The 14,536-nt window shown below is 43.8% G+C and overlaps 1 protein-coding gene and 1 long non-coding RNA gene across 2 annotated transcripts in view; one reads left to right on the plus strand and one right to left on the minus strand.

The window, feature by feature from the left end:
• LOC121103424 overlaps positions 1-5,350 on the minus strand; it is a 28,924-nt gene extending 23,574 nt beyond the window's left edge. The window contains exon 1 of the long non-coding RNA XR_005835607.1: positions 4,995-5,350. This is a non-coding gene — a long non-coding RNA (uncharacterized LOC121103424). The remainder of the gene's footprint in view (positions 1-4,994) is intronic.
• Positions 5,351-5,412: 62 nt separating this feature from the next.
• PHAF1 (phagosome assembly factor 1) overlaps positions 5,413-14,536 on the plus strand; it is a 28,199-nt gene continuing 19,075 nt past the window's right edge. The window contains exons 1-2 of the mRNA XM_008702490.2: positions 5,413-5,727; positions 11,644-11,724. Coding sequence (XP_008700712.1) covers positions 5,653-5,727; positions 11,644-11,724 — 156 coding nt within the window. The 5' untranslated portion in view covers positions 5,413-5,652. The remainder of the gene's footprint in view (positions 5,728-11,643; positions 11,725-14,536) is intronic.

Below are 14,536 nucleotides of genomic sequence, written 5' to 3' on the forward strand. Positions count from 1 at the left end.
GGGGGTGGGCAGAGGGAGAGGGAGAAGCAGACTCCCTGCAGAGCAGGGAGCCCAATGGGCTTGATCCCAGGACCCTGGGATCATGACCTGAGCAGAAGGCAGATGCTAAACCAGCTGAACCACCCAGGTGCCATATATGGCATATATATGACACAAAAATGTGTCAAGGCCAGAAAATTAAAATTGTAGGGCAGAATCATGGCTGAAAATGGCAGTTTGGTTCTTTTCAATATGATACTTTTAAAACAGTCGGTCTTAAATTAAATCTCAACTTTTGGTTAGAATAATTTAAACAACTTTGGGGCACCTGGGTGGTTCAGCTGGTTGAGCATCCGACTCTTGATTTTGGCTCAGGTCACGATTTCAGGGTTATGGGATTGAGCTCCACACTGAATGTGGGGCCTGCTTGGGATTCTCTCCCTCTCCCTCTGCCCCAGCCCCCTGCTCAGCTTGTGCTTGCTCTCGAAAAAAAAAATTAAGAATAACTTAAGCAGCTTAGGGTCATTATTGGCCTTATTTGGGTTTCAGAAACATTAGGAAATGTGAATAGATGAGATATAGAGGGAAATTTTTGATTAGAGAAGATATCTATATCCATGATGTCTCCAGTATGGTAATACTAGGCACGTGTGGCTATCAAACCCTTGAAATGTGGTGAGTAAAATCAAGAAACTTGATTTTTAAATTTTTTTATTTTTATTTTTTTATTTGACAAGTATTTATTGTAAGCCAACTGTGTGCCAGGCAATTTTCTAGAGATGAACAAAATGGGCAAAGTTCCTCTCCTAGGGAAGTTTACATCTGCTGGGGAAGATGAACAACTAATAAGTAAGTGGCGAAATGATAGATGGCTGTGAATTAACTAAAATAGCATCATGGGATAAATGGTGATTAGGTCAAATAAAGGCAGAATTAGGGAAGATGTGGCAGGAAGTAACGTTTTTGCTGGGACCTAAATAACAAGTGAGCCAATGAGGGAAAGTTCTAAGGAAGAGGTTTTAAGCAGAAGAGCTAAGGCCTTGATGCTTGACCTTGTAGCTGGAACTACTAGATCTGATTTTTAAATTCGTATATTTAAATTTAAAAGTTGAGGCAGTCCTAACTCTTTTTCTCTTCAACAAAACTTTGTTCTGGAGGACTATTTCACTTTAGCCTTTGAAAGTTTAGTGTCTGGGGCTCCTGGGTGGCTCAGTTGGTTCAGTGTCTGCCTTCAGCTCAGGTGATGATCCCAGGGTCCTGGGATTGAGCCCCCGTCAGGCTTCCTGCTCAGCGGGGAGTCAGCTTTTCCCTTTCCCTCTTCCTGCTGCTCCTCCTGCTTATGCTCTGTCAAATAAATGGATACAGTCTTTTTTAAAAATGAAGTAGTAGTACTGGCTGTTACACAGTACATCTAACCTGGTCTAGGTGGTCAAAAAAGGCTTCCTTGAGGCATTTGAGCTTAAATCCAAGGATGGAAGAAGACACTACACCAGCAAAGAGAAGGTGACAAAAATATTACAGGCAGCCAGGTAAGAGCATGGCAAGTTTCAGAAATAGAGCAGTTGAGTATAACCAAAACATGGAATGGAGGAGGTTGCAGTTGTGAGATAAATCTGAAAGGATCAGCAGAGGCCAGGGGAAGGGTCCCAAGCAGTGGTGGCTGGACTTTCAGCCATGGTAAAACACTGGGACTGTTCCCATGGGCAAACAACCCACTGAGGGGTTGTGAGTTTGAGGGATGGGCGCTTGAAAAAGCTCATTGTGGTTGATTGGAGGGAAGACTAGAAGCAGAAAGTCAGTCACATTGATCATACAGTGACCCAGCAGAGAGTTTAAGAGTAGCTTAGTGGGCCTGGAGACATTTCAAACCTGAGGAAAAAGTACAGGAGGCATAACTGATGATTTTCTGGGGTTTTCTTACCAGGCTGGTTGTGTTGCCTTAAAATTCCTAAAATTTCATTGACTTAAAGGCTTAATCTCTTACTTAACTTGTTACTTGGTTGACCTAAATGGACAGAGCAGTCACTGGAACATAGCCAACCATGTTGCAGGGCCAAAAAAAAAAGTGTAATGAAAGGGGCACTAGCTTTTAAAACTCATGGGAATTTGTGCATAGTGCTAATAACTATCATAGGCCACCCTCTCAATTATTAAATACTTAATTTTACCCTCCTTTCCTCAAGAAAACAGATCTACCATAAGAGACAACCTAAGAGTCCCAGCCATTGAGGTGAAATTGTAGGATATCTCATTATCTGCCCTTATGACAGTTACAATGGTAGAATATAAACAGGAAAACTGCAGGAAACACTTCCGTTCAGAAAAGGGGAGAATAAAGTCACTGTACTAACAATTATGAAATGTCACTGGGGAGAGAGACAGGGCTTTCTACCCTGAGAGAGGGGAGTGTCCTTTGTAAGGCTGATTGGGAGGGGCTCCCCAATCCATTGTTTTCCACAACTCTTGGGCCCATTCCTGATTTGTTGGATGCAGTTACCCTTCATCTCTGCTTTCAAACTGGCTGCTGGTTCTTCTCTTGACAAATGCAACCAATAGTAACTGTGGTACTAAGATTTTGTTTTCTAAGCTTTTCACCTAGACTTCAAATGTGTACATTTCCTGCCTTCTAAGCTATCACATGTGACCATTTTAACAGGATTGGTATCCTTCCGGCCCTCCAATGTCAGTTCTCCCAGCCACTGTCCTGAGGAACACCATCATCCATCCAGCTACCTGAAGCTAGAAACCCGTGTTTTTATTTTTTAATCCTTTTCTCCCTCATCTTCCACATTCATTCTATAGATCCTGCCAAAGGATTCCAACAATTCTGTCACTATCAGATTTTTTTAAAAAATTTAGTTACACACAAACCACTTACCTTTAAGTCAGACACTCTTATTAGTGCTAACAAATTTGTGAGGTATGATCATTTTACAAATGAGGAAATTAAGGCACAGAGAAGCTAAGTAACTTGCCCAAGGCACAAAATCATTATACGACAGAATTAGGATTCAAACTTACAGTATATGTGTTTAACTAATGTTAACCTTCAAAATAAGTCTGCCAGTTATTTTACCAGCAAAAATGGGCTTGTTCAGGAATAGAGAATTTTAATCCAGGACGAACAGGATACAGGAAAGCCATAAGTAAACCCCCAGAATAAAGGAGAGGACAGCTCTTACACAGAAAGGGGGAAATTGGGAAGGCTATTATAAACAAAAAGCCAACTGGAGTAAAATGGGAATTCAAAGTATAGTGGCTTTTCACTGGCTGAGTTGTGACACTGTCTCATTGGCTGGGCTGTTGCCCACAGAGGAGGAAACCCTTTTTCCACCTGGAGGGTCAGTAAAATAATAGTTATTGTAGTATGGATTTACAAGGTGCATCCGGCTCTGTTGGGGTGGCAAGCCACCATCAGTAGTAAGTTGTGAGTGCTCCCCCTGCTGGCCTCCTGCTTCCATTCTAAAGTTTCCTTTTTTTTTTTTTTTTTTTTTTAATCTTATTTATTTTATTTTAGAGAGGGAGAGAGAGCACATGGAGGGACAGAGGGAGAGGGAGAGAATCTCAAGCAGAGCCTGGTGAGGCTTGATCTCATGACCCCAAGATCAGGACCTGAGCCAAAATCAAGAGTCGGCCTCTCAACCAACTGGGCCACCCAGGCACCCCCCCCCCACACACACACACAGGGAATTTCTTAGGGGCTTTCCCACCCCTGTTCTTCCTGTTACTTGGATTTTCCAGACTAAAAATCCTTTTCATGTTGTTATCCAGTGTGGCTTTCTCTGTTCTTTGTCTTTCCTCTCCCACACCCCCACGTGACCTGCCCCAACCTCTTTGTTCACCAGAAATAAGTCCCTCCAGGTGTTTTTGAATATAAGAACCAGTCCTAGTCTGGTTGGAATTGAGTTCAATTCAAACATTTTAGATCAACTAAGATTACTTCTCATCAATGCTAGATTTCTTTCTAGGTCTACTCCCATGCTATTTAGGCCAGCTGCCCAACTAACCTATCCTAAACCTATCCCATCCACATATAACATGAACTATCCACATCTTTAATGCTTGCCATGCAGAGTAAGAAGTAAATGTCCACCTTATCCCTGTCCCACTCCCTGTATTAGGTATTATTGATATTTTTTTGTTTTTCTTTCCAGAAAGGTTTCTTTTAGTATGGACAATGTTTCTTTTATTTCTGTTTTTACATACTATAGTTTACACCTATCTATTTCCTGTTAGCACTCCTTCCACATCAGCATACAGGGATATACTTTGTTTTTCAAACGTATTCTATTACATATATCACAGTTTAGTCAGCCACTTCCCTACTGATGGACATCTCAATGAGTCAGTTCTATTGCTTTGGCATATGATGCGGCAATGGACATCCTTCTCCGTGTTGTTTTAATGCCAGTGGCAGTGACTTCAAGTTTTGATGGAGCCTCCCAAGTTACATTCCTACCAAACCAGTTTGAGAATTTAGCATGTCATTCTCTCCCCTGCTAAAATCCTTCCTTGAAGGGCAATGTAATGGAAAGAACTTGGGTTCTACCACTGAGGACAACAAAGCCATTTACATCTCTGGGCCTCATTTTCTTCACTTGTAAAGTGAGGTATAATCTGACATCTCAGGGTGGTTGTGAGAATCCAGAGTCTGCTTCCATGAAGGCTTGGCTCTAAAAGAGGTCTAGTTGCCTTCTAGTTTTTGAGTGCCCCAGGCCATGGGCCAAAAGCTCAGGCTGAACAGGCTAGAGGAGCCCCTCTTCTGACCTGTAGATGAGGAGAATGAGGCACAAAGGGCACCAGAGGTTTGGCCAAGACCACAGAGCGTCGGCGGCAAAGTTTACTGACTTGAGGTTGAGCTACTGCCAAGGACCTCTGGGTACCAGCCCCAGGGGGCTGTACACATCTGGCCTTGGTCAGCGGAGGTCTGGCCTAGCTGCTCCCCATTCTACCTATTCCTCTCCACCAACTCCCCCCTGCCCCTACGCAAACACTCGAGCACATTCCGCACTCACTTGGAAGTCGGTGTCATCCCTCCCCGCTGGGCCTCAGAAGTTGCACCCTCGGAACTCGCCTTTTGCACCCAGCCAGTGAATGTGAGTGGGACGTACGTACGTGTAGCGGGGCAGACGGATGTTGTATAATCACGTCACATTTGTGTGTTGGGTGGTGTGCGCATCCTTGTGTAGATATATGAAATGTGTGCAGTGTAGTGTGCAAATGTGGGGATTCATGGAGTATGAAGGCCCCGTTCCACAAGCGCTCACCCTTCCCCGCGGTACCGTCCGACTTCCCTCAGGCTTCGCCCCGACTTTCACAGGATTTTGCGCGTGCGCGATTCCGCCTTGGGCTCCTCCCCCCCGCGATTGAAATCCCGCCTTAGTCCCGCCCCCGCCACGCTTTACGACCGCGCACGCCAGTTTTGCTGCAGACGCTTCGGCTGTCGCCGCTGCCCCTGCCGCCGAGGCTACTGCCGGTGAGGTGAGCTGAGCTGAGCTTGAGCCGAGCTCTGCTAACCTGAGGTGTGGTTTTGGGCTGGTGCCGCCGGCGGCCGAAGAGTAGGTGGAGAGCCGGGCCAGCGGGGACGGCAGGTCAGTCGCTGCTTTGTCTCCCCAGCTTCGGTCCCGTCTGCGCTGCTGCAGGGAGGCCGCCCCGGCCCGGCGAGCTGAACCAATGCTGGATCTGGAGGTGGTGCCCGAACGCTCTCTGGGGAACGAGCAATGGGAATTCACACTGGGTGAGTGTGGGGTCCTACCTCAGGACCTTACTCTGTTTCTTACTTCCCTCCAGGCCTTTCCTGCTTCTGGTCTCTGCCCCTTATTCCCCTGCGCCCGCGACTCCTCGCCTCTTCCGTCCTCTCGGCTCTTTGGGCTCTAAGCACTAAGTTACCCGTTCCTACCCGCCAGACCCGCCAGTCTGTCGCTCGTCCTGGCCTTGACGCCCTCGCCTCAGGCCTCAGTAGAGCTCCTTCTGGGGCAGTGGTACAGTAGTAATAATAACAACAATGGCCGACACGCCCCAAATACTTACTCAAGGCCAGACCCTGCTTCTGTGCGTAATTATCTCAAGTATGCTTCCTTGGGGTCTGAGGATCCGTACTGTTGTTTTTCCTATTTCCATTTTACAGACTTAGTAGCTGAAAAGTGACAGACACCCTTAAACGCCGCAGTAGCCCGTCTCCTTTTGCTTTTCTGAGCTGTGGGTTGCCTTGCCCGTAGGGGAAAGCTAGGGTCAGATCCCATAATCACATGTTAGGGATCTAGTCAAGGGAGGTGAGAAGAGTTTGTGTGTGTTAAAGGAACTTGTGTCTTGTTTCCTTCTAGTTTTTAATGTGGTCGATGTGTGGTGTAATCCTAAACCCAGACTTTAGCAGAAAGAATTGAAGGTTTAATGAAATAAGAGTTCAGGGAAAGTAACATTTAGTTTATATAAAATGCAATTTGGCCATTGTTTGGGTTTTGGCCCAGTATTAACGATTCCCAGCGTGGTGACATTTATATATACAAGTATATGCATTCAGTGACTCCAGTGTATGTTTACACTTAGCACTGGGTAAGGGGTTGTGGAGCAGGTGTTGGTGCTATTTGTGCAGACTTCACCTTTTGTCCCACTAATTTGGGCTACTGGACTGAGTGACCTATTCCTTTGGGTTATAGCTCTTCCTTGAATCTGGAACACTCTTGTCAGTGGAGACAGGCTAGATGAGAAACTTCACAATAGATGCTGGTAGGATCCTGCTGGTGCTCAGTGTTTCCATGAACTAACTGAACCACAAGCCTCTGGGTTATAGGAGCCAGTTTTATTAAGAGGTCTTAGGCAATTTCTCTGATAACTAACACCACTCCTGCAGAGTTCTTCCCAAAATTTTAGCTTGTATGAAACACTTTGGCCTCTTGTGAAGCACCAAGAGCTTGACGCTCGACAGGGAAGCCGGTGATACATTTGCCTCAAGACCCATTCATATGCTGATGCCGTTTGCCTTCTATTTAAGAAAGAACTTCCCCTACCCTCAGCTTCTAATACCAGTACTTCACAGGGCAGAGTGAGAACCCCAACCATAGCTTCAAACTGTGCTTAATGGTGCATCTAATTTGTGGATCTCGGTGGTACAGAGTCTCTTGGTCAAAAGTAGTGATTAGAATGTCAGTTGAGGAGGGGTGGCTGGGGGGCTTAGTCGGTAAAGCATGCAACTCTTGATCTCGGGAGTTGGGAACTCGAGCCCCACACAGGGGGTAGAGTTTACTTAAAAATAAAAAGAATGTCAGTTGAGACCAGGATTTCCCAAAAAAGCTGGGTGGAAGAGCAAGTCGTCTTCTGTCGCCTGTTGTTTAGATACCTTAACTCCCACTCCTGACTTTGCCAGTTTCCAGGAATCAAGGGTTTGGGTACTTCTTTCAAACTGTCTAAATATCTAGGTGGCAACAACAGTGAAAAGAGCATTTCTGTACCATGGCCCAGAATTGAACTTTGAGGGAAACCTCATAGAGGTGGCTTGGCCTTGATGATTCACTTGTGGATCTTAAAAATCTGCATTTTTAGGGGCCCATGGCTGGTTCGGTTGGTAGACCACGTGACTCTTGATTTCAGGGTTGTAGGTTCGAGCTCCACTTTTGGTGTAGAGATTACTTAAAAATAAAATCTTTTTTAAAAATCTGCAGTTTTAAAGCATGTCTGCCTGAAAGATGACGGTTATTTTAACTTCTTCAGGCTTTAAAAAAAAAAAAAAAAAAGATTTTTCCCTCTCTCTCAGTCTTTTCCCCAGCCCTCAACACATCTAAACTGCAGTTGGGGCTCATAGGTAGGGATAGGTCTAAGAAGTGGGTCTATGCTTTAGAATTACATTCCTAGGCTAGAGAACCAGGCAGTGCTTAACTAAAGTCACCACAACCCTGTAAGGTAATCTCCATTTACCAGGTGAGGAGCAGACTCAGAAAGGTAGAGATGATGAAAAGTAGATACCTGAACAGGGAAATCCTGCCTCCCACCGCTCTGCCCTTCTGCAGATTGGCTCATGTTTGTCTCTGTTCTTTTTGGAATCTCTGCAAATGCAGATGCATCTAGCCCTTGCCATCATCTGCCTAGCATCACAGTGGGGAGATGCATCCAGCTTCTTGGCTGCCTTCCTGGCCTCTGTGTAATGTTGGGAGATTAGGGAAATGCCAACAACACAGGGACAGGAAAACCTAGGCAAAGAGGAATCTCTGAGAATGCCACTGATGGCTTGACTAGTGGTGGAATAAAGGCAGTACAAACTTGAAATGTTTTCAGTAAGACTTGGAAAATGTATTGGTGTGGAGATATGTGTCTGAATTGTTCTAAAGAAACCGAAGGCTCACTCCTTTGAAGGCAGCATATATACCTCTGTGGACTCTGTTTACAGACATCAAAAATTGAATAAGAAATGGTCATATGCCCTGAAGAGCTTAGTCTCTAGTGGGAAGAGTTACAGAAATAGTTCATTTTATTAAAATGAGGTAGAGGTTGTATAGGGTGCTTTGGAAGGGGAGAAAAGACTTGACCTGACTTGGGGATTCAGGGAGGGCTTTCTATCTACCTACAGAAGTCAGTACCATTCCTAGAATCAGCGAGCACCAGGAAAGCCCTATCAGAAATATACTGCCGGGGGGCGCCTGGGTGGCACAGCGGTTAAGCATCTGCCTTTGGCTCAGGGCGTGATCTCGGCATTATGGGATCGAGCCCCACATCCGGCTCTTCTGCTATGAGCCTGCTTCTTCCTCTCCCACTCCCCCTGCTTGCGTTCCCTCTCTCGCTGGCTGTCTCTATCTCTGTCGAATAAATAAATAAAATCTTTAAAAAAAAAAAAAAAGAAATATACTGCCGGATTTCTCTTCTACGATGTCTCTATAGATATAAATCTTCCAGTCAGATTCAAAACAAAACAATGGGAAAGATTGTGTGTGTAGGGAACTATAAGCAGTTTGGTATTATAATTAGAGCGTGATGTACTAATGGGAGAAGAAAACGGGTTCTCCAAATTCCCAGTGCTCTTTGGGGATAGCTGCCTGGGACACTACCAAGTGGAGTTTGGGGTCCAAGGGAAAAGAGGGTGAAGTGAAGATTAGTGAAGTGTGTTGTGGACATGGGTTTAGGAAGAAAGTTAGAGACTAGATTTGGGGAGGTGGAGAAGGAATCTAGACGTTTCTGGCTTGGGTGACTGGGTAGATGTTAGAGGTATTGAGACCCAGAATACAGAGGAGAACTCAAATTGAAAAGAAGATGAAAAAGTCACTGTTAATCTGTCAACTTTTTATTTGTCTTTAGATTTATATAGAAAACAGATTGAGATGTGAGCCAGAAACTAGGTGGTTGGTTGGGTGAGTGAATGAGGGATAGGGCAGAAGGGCAGAAGGAAACATTGCCCATCATAGAGACCTGGGAAAGTTAGAGGAACTGCAGGANAGAGTGGTGTTAGTATTGACAGGATGAGAGTGCTCAGAGTGAGAGAGTGGTCACCAGGGTCTATGGTACAGGATTTACGTGTCCCATTATTTCTTTGTTTCACTCAGAGCTCAACAGATACATAGGACCACCTACTATTGTGCCAGGTACAGTGATTGGGTGCTGGGGATACAGCAGTGAGAAGATAGTGTTTCTGTCCTGAGGTATAGGGGAGACTAACAGGTAAGTAAACTGGATAGGAGGCTTTATTAGATAAGGCAGTTGGGGAAGTGAGATGTGAGTCAAGATCTGAAGAATGAGGAGAAACCAACTATGGGAAGAACATTCCAGCAGAGTGTGAGCTAGCACAGAGGCCTAAGGTAGGAAAGAGTTTGACATTTGCTGGGAACAAAGGGAGGCATGGTGAACTGTGGAAAGAAAGATGGAAGTGGACAAGATCCAGAATATTCAGGGACTTTACGTGGTGGCATGTTGTTTTAGTTTTATTGCCCTGTAATGGGAAACTGTTAGAGTGTTATAAGCAGGTAAATGATGAGATCTATAAGACAGAGGATGTATACAGTTCAGAAGGCTGGCATACGCTCCATACCCTTTTTGGAGCTAGGTAGTTCTGTTAGAACTGGGACAGTGCTGTAGTTTCTTTGCCATACATATGGTTGGTTCCCTTTAGAGGACTTTTGTAGCCTTTCTTTATCAGCAGCTGTGTGACAACTGGTCGTTGTAGCTGCTTTGTCTCCTCCAGGTGGGTTCCTCCCCAGGTGACTCAGGACCTGAGGACCCCAAGATTCCAGGGCCAGGGATTTGATGTGGTTAAGTGGAAAAGAAAACTCCCTGGAGAAACTGATTATGCCGTGTGGGTCAGAGAAGCCATGTGGACTTCTGTTTCTCAGCACCTAACCAAGCTTATTTGTCTGCTCCACATGGATGTTTGCCCATTCCTTTTGGGAGAGACAGCATAGATGCTCCTCCATTTTAGGAATAGCAGAGCTGAGTGATGCGTCCAGCTTGTTCATATTCTCAACAAACATTTATTAAGCCTTTACTATGTACCAGGCCCGATGTCATAGAAGGCTGAAAAGTGCCCTGTGTTAAGGTCTGGTTTCCTCCAACTTTCTTCAAACTGTAGAATGGACCATCAAATGAAGGCAAGGTTAGATCATGGTTTAAATGTAGATAGACCATGTGTTTTTATAACCTTCTGCTCTTTGTGTGTAAGCTCTTTTCTGCACATCTCTCCTAGAATTAGAGGTAAACTGATCTTGAACATGAGCCACTGTGCTTACCTGAGGTGATATGGTGGTCCCTCCTTCTCCCTTTCTCTTATTACCTACTCCATTATCCCTCAGCTTGGCTGAGTAAATATTTATTCAACAGCCACTATGTGGTCAACCATATACTGGGTGCTGGGGATCCAGAGAGTGGTAAATAACACAACACTGTCCTTAGATTCATAAAGCTGTGAGTCTCTGATTTTGGATTTTGTCTGGGACTTTGTTTTGGATTGTCTCTCTGTGAGTTTCTTTTTGTTTGAAATATAATGGACTCTGAAAACATACTTTTTGGTAGTCCCTGGTAGTACCTGGAATCTTAGAGGTATTGTTGGGATTTGGATTTCTTAAATTGGGAGCATATATAAATTTGCTTATAATGGGCCATGAGTTCAAAAATCAAGTATTAAGATTTAGAGGATTTGGGGGTTGATAAGTAAGGATCCAGTGAAATCCTTAGTAAAATAAGTTGGTTCTGGTAGTTGTATGATTTTTAAATTTTTAAATGAGCCCTTACAAGTCATGTGCTCCTGCAAACTCTCATTTGAGAGATGAGGAGACATGCCAGCAAGAAAGAGAGGAAGGAACCTGCCCTAGGTTATGTGTAATTCATGGTAGAATGAGAACCAGAACCTTGGTCTCCAGATCCAGTCATGTAGTCAGTGCTCGTCTCACTGTTCTTTGGTTCATGCTGACTTTGCCTTCTCTGAGCCCTTTTCCTGCTTGGGATCAACACAGTAGTTCTCATTTCCAGGAATCTCTTTTGTATATTCACTCCCTCTGCTTATACAATACAGTGTTCCCTTAGTGCTTGCTGCTAACTTTTTTCTAGCTCTTGCTGCTTACTGAACTTTGATTTACTCATATGTTTATAGACCTTAGTGGCCCTCGCCTCCCACCCCAGGCTCTACTGCAGGGTCTAATGCCTAATATGAAGATAGATGTCGGTAAATGGGTAGCCCAAGTAACCACACAGGTGTCCTTGGCTCAGGCAGTAGCCATTCTTCAGAAGCACTGTCGTATCATCAAAAATGTCCAGGTTCTCTACAGTGAACAGGTGAGTGGTAGCTGCTTTGTTTACTGAAATAGCATTCCTCATTGTTGAGTCACCTCCAGAGGTTGATGCTCTGGGAGAGGCAGACCGACAGGGATTGCTTGGACATTATGTTTGAATGGGAGAATCTCTAGCACTAGTCAGTTACCAAGTACATTTTCTTTGATTCTGCAACTTTTTTGTCTTGATAATCTAGTGCTGCCAGGTTTGGAAGAGCAGTAATAACTGAACTTGTTTTTTGATGTGTTTGACTTACCTACTGGTCCTTAGACAGGGACATTTCAGTGGGGAGGTCACCTCAGGGACTGTCTTGTCTTCTAGGGTGCTTGCCTTCGACTTTTGTATTTAAAATAGTCTTTTCTGCTTTGTTGATTGCTTTGGTTTGTATTCATAGTTGTTGCAGTGCAAATTTCTAGCCAGCAGAGCACTCCAGACTTGCAAAGAAGTAGGTGTAGCTCACTACCTTAGTGAGAATGATCTGATAGATGAGATCATATATCAAAATATTGTCTCCAAATTAATGGACATAGTTCATATTTTGTTTTTTGTTTTGTTTTGTTTTTTTGTCTGATTTATGGTGGTTTCTGTTAAATGTTGGTCAGTTGTGCCAGGAATTGATCCCATCATAAAGTGTTGCGTGTATCTACAAAGACCTTTTCCATTTCCAGAAAGAATATATATGTTACACCAGAGTACTTTCTGAACATCAGGATTTTTTGTGTTTGGTTTTATATGTAAACTTGGAGACTATTTTTTATGGGCTTTTAGAAGTAGGATTCTTTCTCTCTCAAAAATGCAATCTACCTTCTCCTGAACTCTCTGAAACCTGTGATTCTTCTGTAACACAGACCATGTGTTGCTGTGTGGAGCAACCTTTATGGTAACCTATGTGTCACAAACCTCAGGGAATAAATAGGTTTTGTATTGTTTTGCTTTTCTTTCTTTTTTTTTTTTTTAATATTTTATTTATTTGACAGAGCACAAGCATGGGGAGCAGCAGAGGCAGAGGGAGAAGCAGGCTCCCCGCTGAGCAGGGAGTGTAATGCAGGGCTCGATCCCAGGACCCTGGGATCACGACCTGAGCTGAAGGCAGAGGCTTAACTGACTGAGCCACCAAGGCGCCCCGGGGAATAAATAATTTTGAGCCTATACATGCTACAGGGTGTCCTCACTGGCTTCTCTGAGACCTTCTAAGTACTGTTTTGATGATTTTAGTTCCCTTTGTTCCAATTAGTTGCAGATCCTAAAGCAAATGACAGTTTATTTTTGACGTGAAGAATGTTGTGGATTAAGGTGAGTGAGATTTCTGTGAGGCTTTCCAGTTTGGCCTAGTGTCAGGGTTGAACCTATCATCTATGTCCAGACATTACACTCTGCAGTACAATACTCCTCTTTTAGCCCAGTGAAAGAGACCCTGTATGAGGGGTCTTCCTGAGATAGGGAATGCATAATCTCTGAGCAAGTGCTGAGATTCTTGTGGTGCCTATCACAGAACAAGGGACTTCTAAGAGTGGGCCAGGGGTTCCTTGAGCCATAGTGTCAAAGTGTTTTCTCATTTATAAAGTGAAGGATGGTGACTTCTCCTCTTTGTTGCACTCAGATGATCCCTAACCTACTCTGACTTTCAGTGTTAGACCATGAAGGAATTACTCATGACAATTAGCAACCATCCAAACAGGGATAATGGGCTTGCTTCTTGAGCTTATAGCTCCTGCATATTCAGTTAAATCAGATTTGGGCACCCCAAAATTAAATACATTTGAAAATAGGCTTAACCGGTTTTTAAGAATGACGTTTATTTCTTATAACACTATGTTTGTTGTCTGTTGTTCCAATCTTTGGGTACACATAGTAGTTTTAGCATTAAGCTCATTTCCCCTGATACCTTCTAAGCAACTGGAATTAGTTGGAAAACATGGGTTTTTGAGTCCAAACCTTGTTCAGATCTTTGCTCTTCCTATTTCTTAGCCGTGCAACTTTTGGCAAGTTAATAATCAGTCTAGTTCTCCTTCTGTAATGTGGATATAGTTTCCTTGTAATAGAATAATATTTTTTTTAATTTTATTTATTTATTGTAAGTAATCTCTACACCCAGTGTGGGGCTCAAACTCACGACCCCGAGATCGAGAGTCGCATGCTCCTCTGACTGAGCCAGCCAGGTGCCCTAGAATAGAAAAACTTTTTGATGAGGGTCAAGAGGAGGTGGTCTCTCAGAGCTCTGATGTAGTGCTTCTTAAATTGGGTCCTGTCCTCCTCTGCCCTCCTTCACTTCCTTTCCCATCTGTCTCCTTGCTCCCATCAAGTGTGAAGAATAGTTTGGCCCCATTAAATGTTTCAGAAATATCTTCTTGTCTCTAGCAAATCACACCTTGGAAGTAAAATGTGTATATCAAGTAGGTCCCATCTTTCTTAGGGCGAAAAGTGTTAACAACTAAGAGCGAACAGCTTTACTAAATTGTTTCATATAGAGAACTGTACAGTTCTGGGTCACTGAAAGGGCCTGCTTAAACATCACATAGTACAGGTATACTTTGGTTCCGGAGATACAGAATACTAATAAAATAATGGTTGTGAGGACAATTTGCTTGCTTTTGAAAATTATCTAGTTATGTCCTGAATTGTAACCATGTCAGGAGAAAAATGATCAGATCTTGGGAGAGTGTAAGAAAGTTTAGATCCTCCCATCATTCCTCCTCCAGGCAAGGATTTTGAAGGATGCTAAAATGTTGCTTCATCCTGCTTACTGCCATGGAATAGCCCTCTCAGAAATGTGTTCCAGATTGAGAATAAGTGACCTAAGGTCACGGTTCATTGT

This window comes from Ursus maritimus, unplaced genomic scaffold (genome assembly GCF_017311325.1).
Source record: "Ursus maritimus isolate PB19 unplaced genomic scaffold, ASM1731132v1 scaffold_19, whole genome shotgun sequence".
Classification (NCBI taxonomy): Eukaryota; Metazoa; Chordata; class Mammalia; order Carnivora; family Ursidae; genus Ursus; species Ursus maritimus.